This window comes from Pristis pectinata, chromosome 2 (assembly GCF_009764475.1).
Source record: "Pristis pectinata isolate sPriPec2 chromosome 2, sPriPec2.1.pri, whole genome shotgun sequence".
Classification (NCBI taxonomy): Eukaryota; Metazoa; Chordata; class Chondrichthyes; order Rhinopristiformes; family Pristidae; genus Pristis; species Pristis pectinata.
Genome location: NC_067406.1, coordinates 99,144,308 through 99,158,381, shown reverse-complemented (window position 1 = coordinate 99,158,381; position 14,074 = coordinate 99,144,308). Strand labels below are relative to the sequence as shown.

Sequence of the window (14,074 nt, the reverse complement as noted above, 5' to 3'; positions counted from 1 at the left end):
CCTCTCATAGACTTAGAAATACAAATCATGCAAGTTAGGGAGACTGTATAAAGCTGGAACATGAAAAGCAGGATCAGAATTAGATACATTATCCTCCAGTTCTGAATGAGGAAGCAAGGAAAGCAACTGAAATTCTGAAAATGTGGGACATTGATCAGTGAGCAGGATGCAGTGAACAATACAGTGCAGTGAAAGATTTTATTTTACAAATAATAATTAAAAGCAGTCTCTGTTTTCTGAAAGTGTTGGATTGAGCCAAAAAAAATCAGTGTGGATGACATTTATAAAATGCCATCTTTATTAATGAAAACAACTCATTGTAGTAGTATAAATAAATTCAGCTATACAACAGAAGGTGCCATTATTTCTGTCTAGTATTGGCAACCAGAGATTTTAAAAAAAAATATGCATCTTAATTATAATTAGACTACAGTTAAGGGGATTATTTTCTTGTGGCAAACATTCACCTTTGGTCAATGTTGCTAAGTGATTGTCTTTTGTACTTCCCTGTAAGTTTGACTGACTTCAATGGAAATGACTGGATAGTGACTGTTTAATGCAGTCAACCAAAGACGAATTCCACAATGTTTTATCTTTGTGAGAAACATATGGCCCTTTTCTGATATCTGTGTGTTATATAAATATTTCTTGGGTAAAAGCCACAAAGCTGCTGACTAAATGCTTAGGCACAGTTAAAACAGTTGCAGAGATAACTTCTATTTATATTTACACCGAATTCAGGGAGTTGATTCTGGCAAACATTATATTACTCACAATTTTCAAAATAGACAAAGGACAATTCTCAGCATAGCAGAAAAATCTGTATTCCTTTAAATGTGGACTCTCCCTTCCATCATCTTGCAATGGTCAAATGACAAATACTGAGTTGGATTTATCCTTTCTCCATTAGAACCAAAACAATGTGGATTCAAAGAGATACCATTTCCTCCTCTGTAGATCCTTTCCTATCCCAATACTGAACTCACACTGCCTATTATCAGTCTGGTTTTGGTACAGGGTTCTTCAATTTAAAATATTCATTCAGTAAGCTCTTCCTGCCACTCATGCAGTAAAGCAATAAACTTTAGCTACTAGTTTGCACTGAAGTTCCTTGGTCATTGCAGGAAGAATTCTGAGAGGTTCATTCTCTTTGCAGCCATCAGCTCCAGCACTAAATACTGCAGTTAATCCCAGAACCACGCTCTGATTGTTCTCCCTCATATATTAGTAATTTTCTTTTTAAAAAGGGACAAACAAGGATTCAACCACAATAAATGAAAGTAATAAAGAAAAACTTCAGATGCTAAAAATCTGAAATAAAAACAGAAAATGCTGGAAAAACTTAGCAGGTCAGGCAGCATCAGTGGAAAGGGGAATGGTTAATGCTTCAGGTCATGGACCCTTCATCAAATGACAATATCACACCTCCAAGACTGCAACTTCCTGCCCATTCCTGAGCAGGCGGAATGCCAACGGATGTTTGGAATCCAAGCCTGGAATGATTTCACATCCACGCAGTGGAATGGAAGCCATGTGAATTTTCAAGTCAGTTCTATCTTTGTGAAGGATCAGCTTGTTATCTTTCACTCTGCACCACCGTTCCCTCCAACGATTATTAGACAGCACGTTCAGGTGGCCTTGACAGATCAAAGCAAGAGAGATAACATTAATTTTCTATGCATCTAAATCAAAGCTTCAGTTGTTCTCAATAAGTATCAAAATATATGAATATATTTATCTGTAATCTTTTACAAATGTGCATTTCTCTTGCAGTCTATAGATTATTCATTGATAATAAATATTCTAAAATCATATTATTGATACTTAGCCAAATCTAGTTAGTATCTTTTGCCTTTACTAACTCATGGACTTCTATGCACAGTAATGCACCTTCATTTGGAAGCAAAAAAGGATGATAGGACTACCTATCCAGCTCAACCTTACACAGCCAAAATGGTTTCCATGAACATTTATAGGGGTTTGCATTTCTATAAGGATTCTATGAGGATGTCATGGGAAAAACCTTGGGGCAGTTGCATGTTAATGAAAAAGGGACTTACAATGTAAGCAACATATAATCTTCTTTGTAAAAATAAATTTAAATATATTAAGATATTAATATGGTGTTACAGTTTTGGAACAACCAACAAGGTAATTGAGAAAAAGATACCACAGGTTGGGATGTCTTCCTCAGCAGAGGAGGTCTGTTCATCCGTTGATGGCTTCTTCTTCCCCAAGCCAATAATTCTTGTAATTTTTTTTCCTGTGACTTTGCTCACAGCTCCTTTTGGTTCTGCCTTTGCATTTTTCTTCCCTTTTCCTGTTTGATAAAATAAATTTAGATTTACTCTTCAAAGGACCAAGCTTCTGCACCTGGTTCACATTCAAAGCTACATACTGTGCCAAAACTGGCAAATCATTGTGCCATCACAATCTAACATACAATTGGCTTCTTGACCTCACATCACCTATCATTAGTTCTGGTGAAAAGTCACCAACTTGAAATGTTAACTTTATTTCTCTCTTGTCAGATCGTACCTAACTTGCTGAGTGTTTCCAGCATTTTCTGCTTTTTATCCCAGAATACCAGCATCTGCAGTATTTTGATTTCAGTACCCTTTGTGCTTGGGCAATTTCAATTTTCGCCAGTCCCACTTGCAGTGGAATAAAGGTTCCAAAGTCTTAATTGTCTAATCGGTGGAGTAATTTAGAATTTGTGATTTTCAATTTATCAGTTTTGTGATTTTTAATGAATCAATTTTCAGCTCCTAGTCAAGAGTGAGATCTAAGCAGCTGTTTGAATTCATATTGCCCATTTTATACAATCTGCTGATTTCAAAATTCCCCTTAATATTATAGATTTGGTGTGTGATTTTAACTAAAATGTGCATTCCCACTTGATTCATTCCATAGTTTGCAGTTGCACTCTGCACAACTTCCAAGCCCACACTTATATTTTTGTGGCTCAGTGTGTTCAAAGGCCTTCCTGTCATAGCTATCTCTTAAACCAAGTGGGCCTTTGGAAATGATTAGGCCTTAGGAGGCACATCCTGAAGTTGTTTTATAGGAGCATCTTGACTCCTTTTGTTAGCTCTTTGTTGTCAAAGACCATTGAACTGCTTTTAAATATCCCTGATTGTAAAAAAAACTTCAAAAGAAACAGTTCAAAAGTTTCAAAATATATGTTTTACATTATCAATAGTAAAAAAAGTTACCAAAAAAATTAAAATACATTTAAGCAACATAACTTAACGAAAAGTTATGATTAAACAAAATAACAAAAAACAAAATTGCAATTACTTGTTCAATCCACATTCACAACCTCCTTCAAATGGACGTGAGTTATGCAACATGCAGCAGTCAAAGTTCAGGGACCAATTGCTCCGTGCATCTCACTCCTCAGCTCTGAACTATGTTCCTGGACTCAGTGCTGAGTCTAGCAGCAGAGTGGGAGGTCTGATGCACTGGCACCTAACCTCCAGCTCAGTTATCGTTTTTCATTTCTGCAACTGCAATGCATTAGCATGGAAGTCAGGGGAGTTGACCCATGAAAAATACCCTGCCCAAGGTTAGGACAAATTATGGGAATATTTTATTACACAGCATTGTTAACATTCTGTTGCTGAATGCTCAGATAACCAATGAATGGAATAAATCCTAAGATCTGCTGCTACTTCTAATAATGACAATTATTACAAAATACAGTCATGGATTTTGACAAATTAAACTTCAATTTAAGAGTGCCTTGAATGATCACAATGAAATTTATCATCCTCTTTTCCAACACAAGTTCTTCAATGAAAACAAATTTGTCCACATTCAAAAATATCAGTATTCATACAGGCAATATGTTTTGATTTGTTTTAAAACAGTGTATTCAACCAGTGAGACTGCAACCACATTTACTAGCCTAATATGTTAGTAGTAGAAAAGATCAAATAATCTTCAAAACTGAAAGGTCTACCTCAAAGCGATGGTGTGTGAAAGTGTAAAGAGAGCGATTGCAGAGTTCTGAGATGCAGAGGCAAGTGATGCCCCAATGCATGGCTTGCAAAAGGTTAATGTGCAGGTACAACATTTTATGCTGGAAGAGGGTGCTGAGGGACAGTGTTCTGAGATTTGAGATTGCCCCTATTGCCTCTTTGTTTGGAGGATTGTTTTAGAGGATGATCAGGGAGACAGGGGTAAATGATTAGGCAATCTGGTATTCAGAGCCATGAGCAAATGGGGTGGAGGGGGACTGGTGGAGTTTGGGAAAGAGAGTCATTGCTAGGCTGATGAAGGGTTAGATTGGTTGGTAGGACAGGAGATGGTTATTGTGAAAAAGGGAAATCATGATGTAAGGGAAATCATGATGTAAGTGTAATCATGGCCCATACTTGAAATTGCAGAATTATTCCAGCGTGGGAAATGGTGATTATCAAATTGCCCCGAGTTCTGGAATAAAATGAAATTACATTTCTAGACCCTAACCTCAATGCAAGGACATAAATTGTGGGCTAAATGAAGTGATAGATAAATGAAATGGAAGAACATTTGTGGTGGAAGTGGCTTGAGGGGTTGAATGGTCTACTTTTGCTTCTACATTCCATTTTTATAAATGCTCAGGTCCAAATGAAGCATGTAAGATACAGGGCCTTATACTAAATATCCATAAAACTAAGTGCCTCTAACAACCTGCTCCTGACAAACACTATCCCCAATAATAAATGTTTACAACATTTGTTTTATGTCAGTGATAATAATCATGATTCTGATTCAAAACCCTGGAAAACATTTCCAATTCCATAGGAGCGACTTCTTAGTGAAGTCAGACATCAGTGATGAAATTCACCACTGTCTTCAGTGCAACAGAACAGATTTTGATCATTTAAGGAAAAGAGTGTTTGAAGATCAAGACCTCCCGCTGAGTAAAAAGCTCATGGTCTACCAAATGGTGCAGCCAAGAGGATTCCTTGAAACAGTATAAAGGTGGTCCAGTTAGAGGAGGGGCAATCCTAGACCTTGTATTGGGAAGTGAGTCTGAACAGGTGATTGGGGTTTCAGTGGGAGAGCATTTTTGGGAATAGTGATCTCAACTGCTCAAGTTTTATGAAAAAGCACATGTCTGGACTTTGGAAAAAAGAAGTGCTAAATTGGGGGAAGACAAATTACAACATTATTAGGCAAGAGCTAGGGAGACTAGATTGGGAGCAACTGTAATTGAACAAGTCCACATCTTCCACTTGGGAGTCATTTAAAGACCAGCTGATCAGAATTAAGACCAGCATGTTTCACTAAGGAGAAAAGACAAGGAAAGCAAGATTTAGGAACCTTGGATGATGAGAGATGTTGTAAATTTAGTCAAAAAGAAAAAGAAAGCATATGTAAGGCTTAGGAGGCTGAAATCAGACAGAGCCCCTTAGGAATATAAAGAAAGCAGGAAAGAACTCAAGCAGGAATTAAGAGGGTCAAAAGGGGCCATGAAATGTCCTTGACAAATAGGATTAAGGAAAATCCAAAGGCACTTTATACTTACTTCATAAACAAGAAGGCAGCAAGAAAGAGTAGGACCACTCAAGGATAAAGGAGAGAATTTATACCTGGAGCCAGAGGATGTGTGCGAGGTACTAAATGAGTACTTCACATTGGTATTCACCAAGGAGCAGGACATGAAGGATAGTGAGATCAGTGTGGGGTATGCTAATAATCTCGGGCATGTTGAGGTCTAAAGGAAGTGGTGTTGAGTCTATTGAGGAACATTTAGGTGGTTAAGTCCCCAGGGCCTGATGGAACCTATCCCAAGTTATTGAAAGAGGCAAGAGAGGAGATTGCTGGGGCCTTGACAAGCATCTTTGTATCCTCTCTAGCCATAGGTGAGGTCCAAGAAGACTGGAGAGGATACAATGATGTTTGTCAAAGATATTAGCTAATGCTATTCCTTTGTTTCTGAGGGCAAGAGGAAAATCCAGGAAATTATAGGCAAGTAAGCCTCATATCAGTGGGACGGAAGCTACTGGAGAAGATTCTGAGGGTATTTGCTATTTGCATTTTTTTGCATGCTATTTGCATCTGGAAGAGCTTAGTCTTATTCAGGATGGTCAGCATGGCTTTGTGTGGGGGACAATATGTCTTACAAACCTGATGGAGTTTTTTAAGGAGAGGAGAAGGATGATTGATAAGGGTCATGCTGTGGTTGTTGTCCACATGGATTTTAGTAAAGCACTTCACAAGCTACCTCATGGTAGGCTAAGATTAAGATGCATGAGATCCATAGGGACTTGGTAGATTAGATTCAAGATTGGTTTGGCCATAGAAGTCAGAAGGTGGTTGTGGAAGGGGTCTTATTCTGACTGGAGGTTTGTGACCAATGGTGTTCTGCAGGGATCATTGCTAGGAACCCCTGTTGTTTGTGATTATATATAAATGACTTGGACGAAAATGTAGATGGGCTGATCAGTAAGTTTGCACATGACACAAAAGTTGGTGGAGTTGTGGATAGTGAGGGAGGTTGGCAATGGAAACAGCAGGTTATAGATCAGTTGCAGACATGGCAGGTGTGAGGTGTTGCACTTTGTGAGGTCAAATGTAAGGGGAAAGTAAAAACAACTGCTTCTGCTATTGTTTAATATTTAATTTAGTTACATGCATTTTTTTTGCAAAAATAGCACAGCTGAAAACTTAAACATTTCTTAAATGATGTTATGGAATAAATGGTGATGGACATAATAAGGCTCATATTAGTCAATAACTATATTTCACATGTCACTTAAATCTATATTTCTCTTTTTTATTGTGGAGTCTATGGGCAGTATATGTTTTGCACTTTGGGATTCACACCCAGTGAATCAAGCCAGAAACAAGATTTTAATAGATGTTTTACTGGTGTGTAATATTGGTTCATACTCTGAGCCAATGGATCAATGTCTAGTTTACAATGAAAGAACTCCTCCCATATTTATTATAGAATTTGACCAAACTACTGTAGAGCAACTGTCACAGCTTAGTACTTAAATAGCAGGAAATGAATGATCTGGTCACTTAAGAAACTAGCTTCCACCAGTACTCCTGGCATCAACGAGAAATTTCACAGCTGAGATTCAAACATCAACCTGAAGTCATCTTAGAGTGATATGATTAACATGTAGGGATAGGAACAGTAAGGCAACAAAAATGGATAGTAAAACAAGACATTACTCTTGATACACACACCCTTCACTCGGAAAACAAGAAGGAAGGTTTGGAAAAAGCCACTAGTCGAATCTCAGTCCATGTTCATTTCATGTAATATGCAATGGGAGGTTGTGAACATGATTCCACTCTATTAAGAAGAAAATCAACCTAAGCGTTTATGTGTTGGGACATTGGGCCAGTAGAACACACAAGATCAACTACCTGCCATCGGCTAAAATGCCATTACTGGATTACTTAACTTGAAACTTCTGCATGGCTGACAGGAACTATACCCATGAATGGAGCTAAATGAGATATGCTCATTGTGGTTCCCTGTGCACAATTAACCTGCACCTGTTCATGGTATTATAGGGAACGCATCCACTTCATGCTGTCTGCTTATGATAAGGATTGTGGCAACCTTGACAAGCTCTTAAATAAATACATCAAAGGCGTGATGGGCCAGATGGGTCATATTGTTATCAAATAGTTTTGGCAAATTGTCTTCAAATTTGGAAATATAACTGGAATCCTGTAAATGCTGCCCACAGTAGACAAATATGCCAATAACATTTTATGTGTGGATTTCTGTTAAACAATCATAGGATCGTAGACATTTAGGATACAGAGGAAAGTCACACGACCAATTGTGTGCATGCCATCTGAGAAAGAGTTAGTCTAATTCCAGTTCCCCGCTCTTGGTCCATAGCAGGTTACAGTTGCTCATGTGATCATCCAGGTACCTCTTAAATATGATGAGGGTTTCTGCCTCCACCACCCTTCCAGGTACTGAGTTACAGACCCTCATCACTCTTTAGGTGAAAAGCTTTTAAACTCTCCTTTAACCTTTCTATTAATTACCTTAAATCTATATGCTATTGAACCCTCCACAAAGTTCCTTCCTGTTCTTGTGAGGGCCACACATAATTTTATACACCTTCATTAATACTCTCTTCAGCCTAGCCAACCACTCCTCGTAACTCCTCGTAAAATGCCCAAGCACCCTGGTAAATGCCTGCACCATCTCTAGTGTTATCATATTCTTCTTCCAGTTATATTCAGTTTTTAGGACATGGGTGTGGAATGCAAGGTCAGCATTTATTACCCATTCCTAATTGCCCTGGAGAAGCCACATTCTTGAACCACTGCAGTCCTTGTGCAAGTATTCCCACAATATTGTTTTGTAGGGAGTTCCAGGATTTACTTTCAGCAATGATGAAGGAAAAGAAATGTATTTCCAAGCATGATGGTAATCAGCTTGGAAGGGAACCCATGGTGTTCTCATGTGTAGGCTGTCCTTATCCTTCTTGGTGGTAGATGTCGTGTGACTGGAAAGTGCTGCCAAAAAAGGCTAGCTGAGAAACAGCAGTGCATTTTATGGATTGTAATTCTGTGGTAGAGGGAATGAATGTTTAGAGTGGTTAATGGGGCACTAATTACGGGCTGCTTTAGATAGGAGTTGCACTCAGCCATGCTCTTGGCTTGTGCCTTGTAGATGGTGGAAAGGTTTTGGATTGACAGGACGCAAGTCACACATCACAGAATACCTAGGCCCTGAGCTGATTTTGCAGCCACAGTACGTGGTTGGTCCAGCTGAGCTCCACATCAAGGGAAAATGGAACTGACACAGTAACATAGTTAGGACCTGACTAGTGATTTATTCAGTTCTTGCTTGACCTCCCTGTTCTTGTACTTTAAACATAAGCTAATGAAGATAAGTATTCCATATATGTTGTAAGAAATCATGCTATCTACCCAGCCTTGCTGCCTTCAGAAACCTGTGACATGCACCTCAAGGTTCCTTCTGTCCACTTCTTAAAATCTTACCATTTATCTTGTGCTAGCTTCCTTGGTTCTCTGCCCCCACCCCTCAACACCATCACAACCCAAGTGCATTATCTCACATTTGCACATTTTTTTTCCCCACCTGATCACCAATGACATCTTCCTGCAGACAATAACTTTTTTCTTCCTCACTGTCAAACTTTTTCAATTTTGGTATAGGCTAACCTTTTAATCATCACCTCTGCATTTCAATCCAGATCACTGATATATCCAACTAAATGCTCGGTTAATATTATGAAGCCAACAGCAGTCTTCAAGTCATTAAAACTCCTATCAACCATTTTCCTTTCTCCCGCAGAGTGAACTCTCAATCCAGTAGGCTATTTTCCCTTGATTCCCATGGCCCCTTACTTTTCTGATCAGTCTCTTTGTCAAATGTCTTGCTAAAATTCATGTTGGCTACATCAAAAGTACTGCTTCAAACTTCTTTGTAAGCTCCTCAGAAAAAAATCAAATTAGTACATCTCTCTAAACACGTTCCCTAATAATCTTTGCCAATACTTTGCCCACACCAATGTTCAGCAGACTGGCCTGCAATTTTCAGTCTAGCCTTTCTCCTTTCTAAACAGTGGCAGTAAATTACTCATTGCAGTTCTCTGACACCAGGGCTGTAGCTGGGGAGGATTGGAAAAAGATGGTCAGAGTCTGCACAATTTGCTCCCTTGTTTCTTTTAAAACCCTGGGATACATTTTATCGGGGCCTGGCAATTAACACACTTTTAAAGATGTTAGCCAACTTAATATATCGTCTGTCTCTTTTTCTTAGATGTAATATTTTGTACACTTCCTTAATGTATCTCCCCCCTTTTTCGTGAAGACCAATGCAAAATACTCATTCAGGGTCATACCACCTCTATACTTGTATTACATTGTTTATCTCTATTAGTCCTTACTCTTAGCTTCTTAGTAATCCAGCATTTATAAAATATTATTGTGTTTTCCTTGTTTTTATCTGCCATGTTTTCCTCATACATCTTCTATGTCTTAATTTCCTGCTTAGTTTAATACCTAGACTTTCTTATTCTCCTTCAGGAATTCCCCAGTGTTAAGCTCTCATTTTTTCCTTTGAGTCTTTTTCTACTCTGTATGCTCTTAAACTTTGGGTAAGATGGGGCTTGGAAGGGGCAGTGGTGTCCCCCACATCTACTTTATCTTAGAAAGAGCATATTTGGTCTGTTCAATTTACTATCTCTTCCTTGAATGCCTCCCATTGTTCATATATTCCATTATTTCCTCTTTGTGTTATAAGTCCTTATGACATAGAAGTCCATGCAACTCTCTCAACAATCCTATCAATCCCATTTCCTCACTATTTTCTCTGGAATTTATTCTCAGTATGAAAAACTGATAAAACTATAAACACTTCTGGGGTCTCAAATGGAAAAAGGGGTAAGAGAAAACAATTTATCTCAATTACAGAGATGAAGTTAATCACGTCAAGTATCTTATAAGTTAGAAGAAAAACAAGAAGCTAATACTAGAAATTACAATTCTGGTGAAGCAAATGAACTACTTTAAAAAGCATAAAAATATAGAATAATCAAAATAGTGGAAATGTAATTGCAATTCATTCAACAAACCCGGAAGATTAAAGACTTGTGTTAGTATAAAGCAAAGTGATCTACCTGGAAATTTACAGTATTAGCATTCCTCTTACAATGTTTTCTGACTTTGCTTTTCAATGTGTCCTTCTCATTCTCCTCCTCATCCTCCAGGAAAGACAAATATAAAAGATAAATGCCCTAACACGAGGGATACGAAAGCCTCAGGTGAGAACGACATACTGCACTTATTTTCTGCACTGAATATACAATCTCCCTGGACCACAACTCACTATGGGTTCTAGATATGTGGTGTTCATTTTGTATGAAAATGTAGACCTGAACCTCTACAATTACTAGTGAGCAAAATGACACATTTCACTTAAAAGGGAACAATAAAAGAATTGTTAAGAGATAAAAGTTGCATGATAGTTTCATGGTTTTGTTGACAATGTTTTGAGTACAGTAGGTACAATGGACTCACCCTGGTCTTTACCATCTGTCATTCCAAAATGAGTTCCATTCTCCAAGTGTCCTTCACCATCTGAATTTGGCCTCTCTGAAGATAACTTCTGGAAGAGTAAATCAAATATGGTCATTCTTGTATTGGTGTTGACTCAACATAATCTCCACAAATTTCTCCAGTGAAGACTGTAGAGATGATTTCCTCCTACTGCTCTGCACTGTAGCATTGATAACAAATGCAGAAAGACTTCAGTGTGTTGGTATTTCTAACAGAACCCAATAGGGTCCTGAAAGAAGATTAAAAGAAAAATGTCAATGAACCAACTGCATTCGACCACACTGCTTCCATGAATCAGTTGACATTGTAAGAAGAATCATCTCCATTGAATCTTATGAAATGGTCCAGAGACAGAGTCAGGGGTGAGATTTCCCAAAACTAGCAATTCCCATTTCTCCAGCTCAGCAAGTCCTGACACAGGACGGGTGAATGTCGGCAGGCAGCTATGCATCCAAATGGAATGGACACAAGTATTACCATAGAACCATAGAACAATACAGCACAATACAGGCCCTTTGGCCCACCATGTTGTGCCAACCTGTAAACCACACCTAATACTATCTAACCCCTTCCTCCCACATATCTCCCTATTTTAAATTCCTCCGTATGCTTATCTAACAATCTCTTGAACTCGATCAAAGTACCTGCCTCCACCACTACCCCAGGCAACGCATTCCATGACTCAACCACTCTCTGGGTGAAAAACCTCCCTCTGATATCTCCCTTGAACTTCCAACCCATTACTTTAAAGCCATGTCCTCTTGTATTGAGCATTGGTGCCCTGGGAAAGAGGCGCTAGCTGTCCACTCTATCTATTCCTCTTAATATTTTATATACCTCTATCATGTCTCCCCTCATCCTCCTTCTCTCCAAAGAGTAAAGCCCTAGCTCCCTTAGTCTCTCCTCATAATCCATACTCTCCAAACCAGGCAGCATCCTGGTAAATCTCCTCTGCGCCCTTTCCAATGCTTCCACATCCTTCCTATAATGAGGTGACCAGAACTGGACACAGTACTCCAAGTGTGGTCTAACCAGGGTTTTGTAGAGCTGCATCATTACCTCACGGCTCTTAAACTCGATCCCACAACTTATAAATGCTAACATCCCATAAGCTTTCTTAACTATCCTATCCTATCCACCTGTGAGGCAACTTTCAGTGATCTGTGGATATGAACCCCCAGATCCCTCTGCTCCTCCACACTACCCAGAATCCTGCCATTAACCTTGTACTCTGCCTTGGAGTTTGTCCTTCCAAAGTGTACCACCTCACACTTCTCCGGATTGAACTCCATCTGCCACTTGTCAGCCCAGCTCTGCATCCTATCAATATCCCTCTGCAATCTTCTACAGTCCTCCACACTATCCACAACATCACTGACCTTTGTGTCGTCTGCAAACTTGCTAACCCACCCTTCTACCCCCTCATCCAAGTCATTAATAAATATCACAAAAAGTAGAGGTCCCAGAACCGATCCTTATGGGACACCACTAGTCACAACCCTCCAATCTGAATGCACTCCCTCCACCACAACCCTCTGCTTTCTACAGGCAAGCCAGTTCTGAATCCACACGACCAAGCTTCCCTGAATCCCATGCCCTCTGACCTTCTGAAGAAGCCTACCATGTGGAAACTTGTCAAACACCTTACTAAAATCCATGTGGACCACATCTACTGCACTACCCTCATCAATCTTCCTGGTCACCTCCTCAAAGAACCCTATCAGTCTTGTGAGACATGATCTTCCCTTCACAAAGCCATGCTGGCTGCCCCTAATCAGTCCATGATTCTCTAAATGCTCATAGATCCTATCTCTAAGAATCCTTTCCAACAGCTTGCCCACCACAGACATAATGCTCACTGGTCTGTAATTCCCTGGACTATCCCTACTACCTTTTTTGAATAAGGGGACAACATTTGCCACCCTCCAATCCTCTGGTACCATTCCTGTGGACAATGAGGACTCAAAGATCCTAGCCAATGGTTCAGCAATCTCCTCCGTTGCCTCACGAAGCAGCCTGGGGAATATTCCATCAGGCCCTGGGGACTTATCTGTCCTAATATTTTGTAACAGCTCCAACACATCCTCCCCCTTGTTATTACAGGAGAGGAGTCCAGGCAAATAGAAAGGCTGAAGCACCAGATTTATTTTTAAATGTTTCTTGGATTTCCATCTTACACGATGACTAAAGGAGAAAGTGTGAGACCGGAGGAATTTCCTTTCTGTCTGATGAACTATATCCACTAGTGCCTAAAGAAAGCTTGATACCTATGATACCTATGAGCACTGCACATGACAGATGGTTCTTCAGAAAGAAGTTGTTCAACATCTGAACAATATCAAAAATAGCTGTTTCTTTTCCCAATCACAATCCAACCCAAGAATCCCAGCTGGGTCCAAACCCACCACAGAAATGACCCATCTGCCCAATTTTGCTCAGATTGCTTCACCATCACCATCAATGCTTCACCAGACTGGTATCCAGGAGTAAACATGAGAACCCCTGGTTATTCCCTTGACTTTGGTTTGGGTAGTTTAGTCACAAACTCAAGAGAAAAACCCAAAGGAAGACCAGAAATGAACATGGCTGAATTCAGCCTGATGTGCCTTCGATTGCCCTGTTACTGGATTTAAAACAGGGTGCAACAGAAGAATTGTGGTTTATCAGTTTTCTGGTGCCCAAGTTCACAATGTGCATACCAGCAGTAAGAAAATAATTTGCATAAGGTAGAGTAGACTATTGTGGGGTATTACAATTTTGCATGTAATTGAAATAATCTGCAGTAATCTTCGTTGTCTGCTATAGCTTTCTTTACCCGTTGAAGCCATCATCAATTATTTGACAACAGTTCAACAGGCATTGTCAGCCCTTTGGTGTGAGCTAAGCATCATGTGTGATCTGGGACAGAGGGGGCCAAAAGACTTTAATGTCACACTGCCAGGCCCAACTACATCTTCAACAAATTCACTTTTCATCTGGGATTAAGAAATTAAGTGACGTTTTCTCAATCCAT

The 14,074-nt window shown here is 39.4% G+C and overlaps 1 protein-coding gene across 2 annotated transcripts in view; it reads right to left on the bottom strand.

Annotated features, from left to right (window-relative positions):
* The window catches only part of afap1 (actin filament associated protein 1), a 232,885-nt gene that overhangs the window by 40,683 nt on the left and 178,128 nt on the right, over nucleotides 1-14,074 (bottom strand). For both annotated transcript variants that reach the window (XM_052009986.1, XM_052009989.1), the window contains exons 8-10: nucleotides 11,023-11,110; nucleotides 2,171-2,320; nucleotides 1,426-1,637 (exon numbers count right to left, since the gene is read on the bottom strand). In XM_052009986.1, coding sequence (XP_051865946.1) covers nucleotides 1,426-1,637; nucleotides 2,171-2,320; nucleotides 11,023-11,110 — 450 coding nt within the window. The remainder of the gene's footprint in view (nucleotides 1-1,425; nucleotides 1,638-2,170; nucleotides 2,321-11,022; nucleotides 11,111-14,074) is intronic.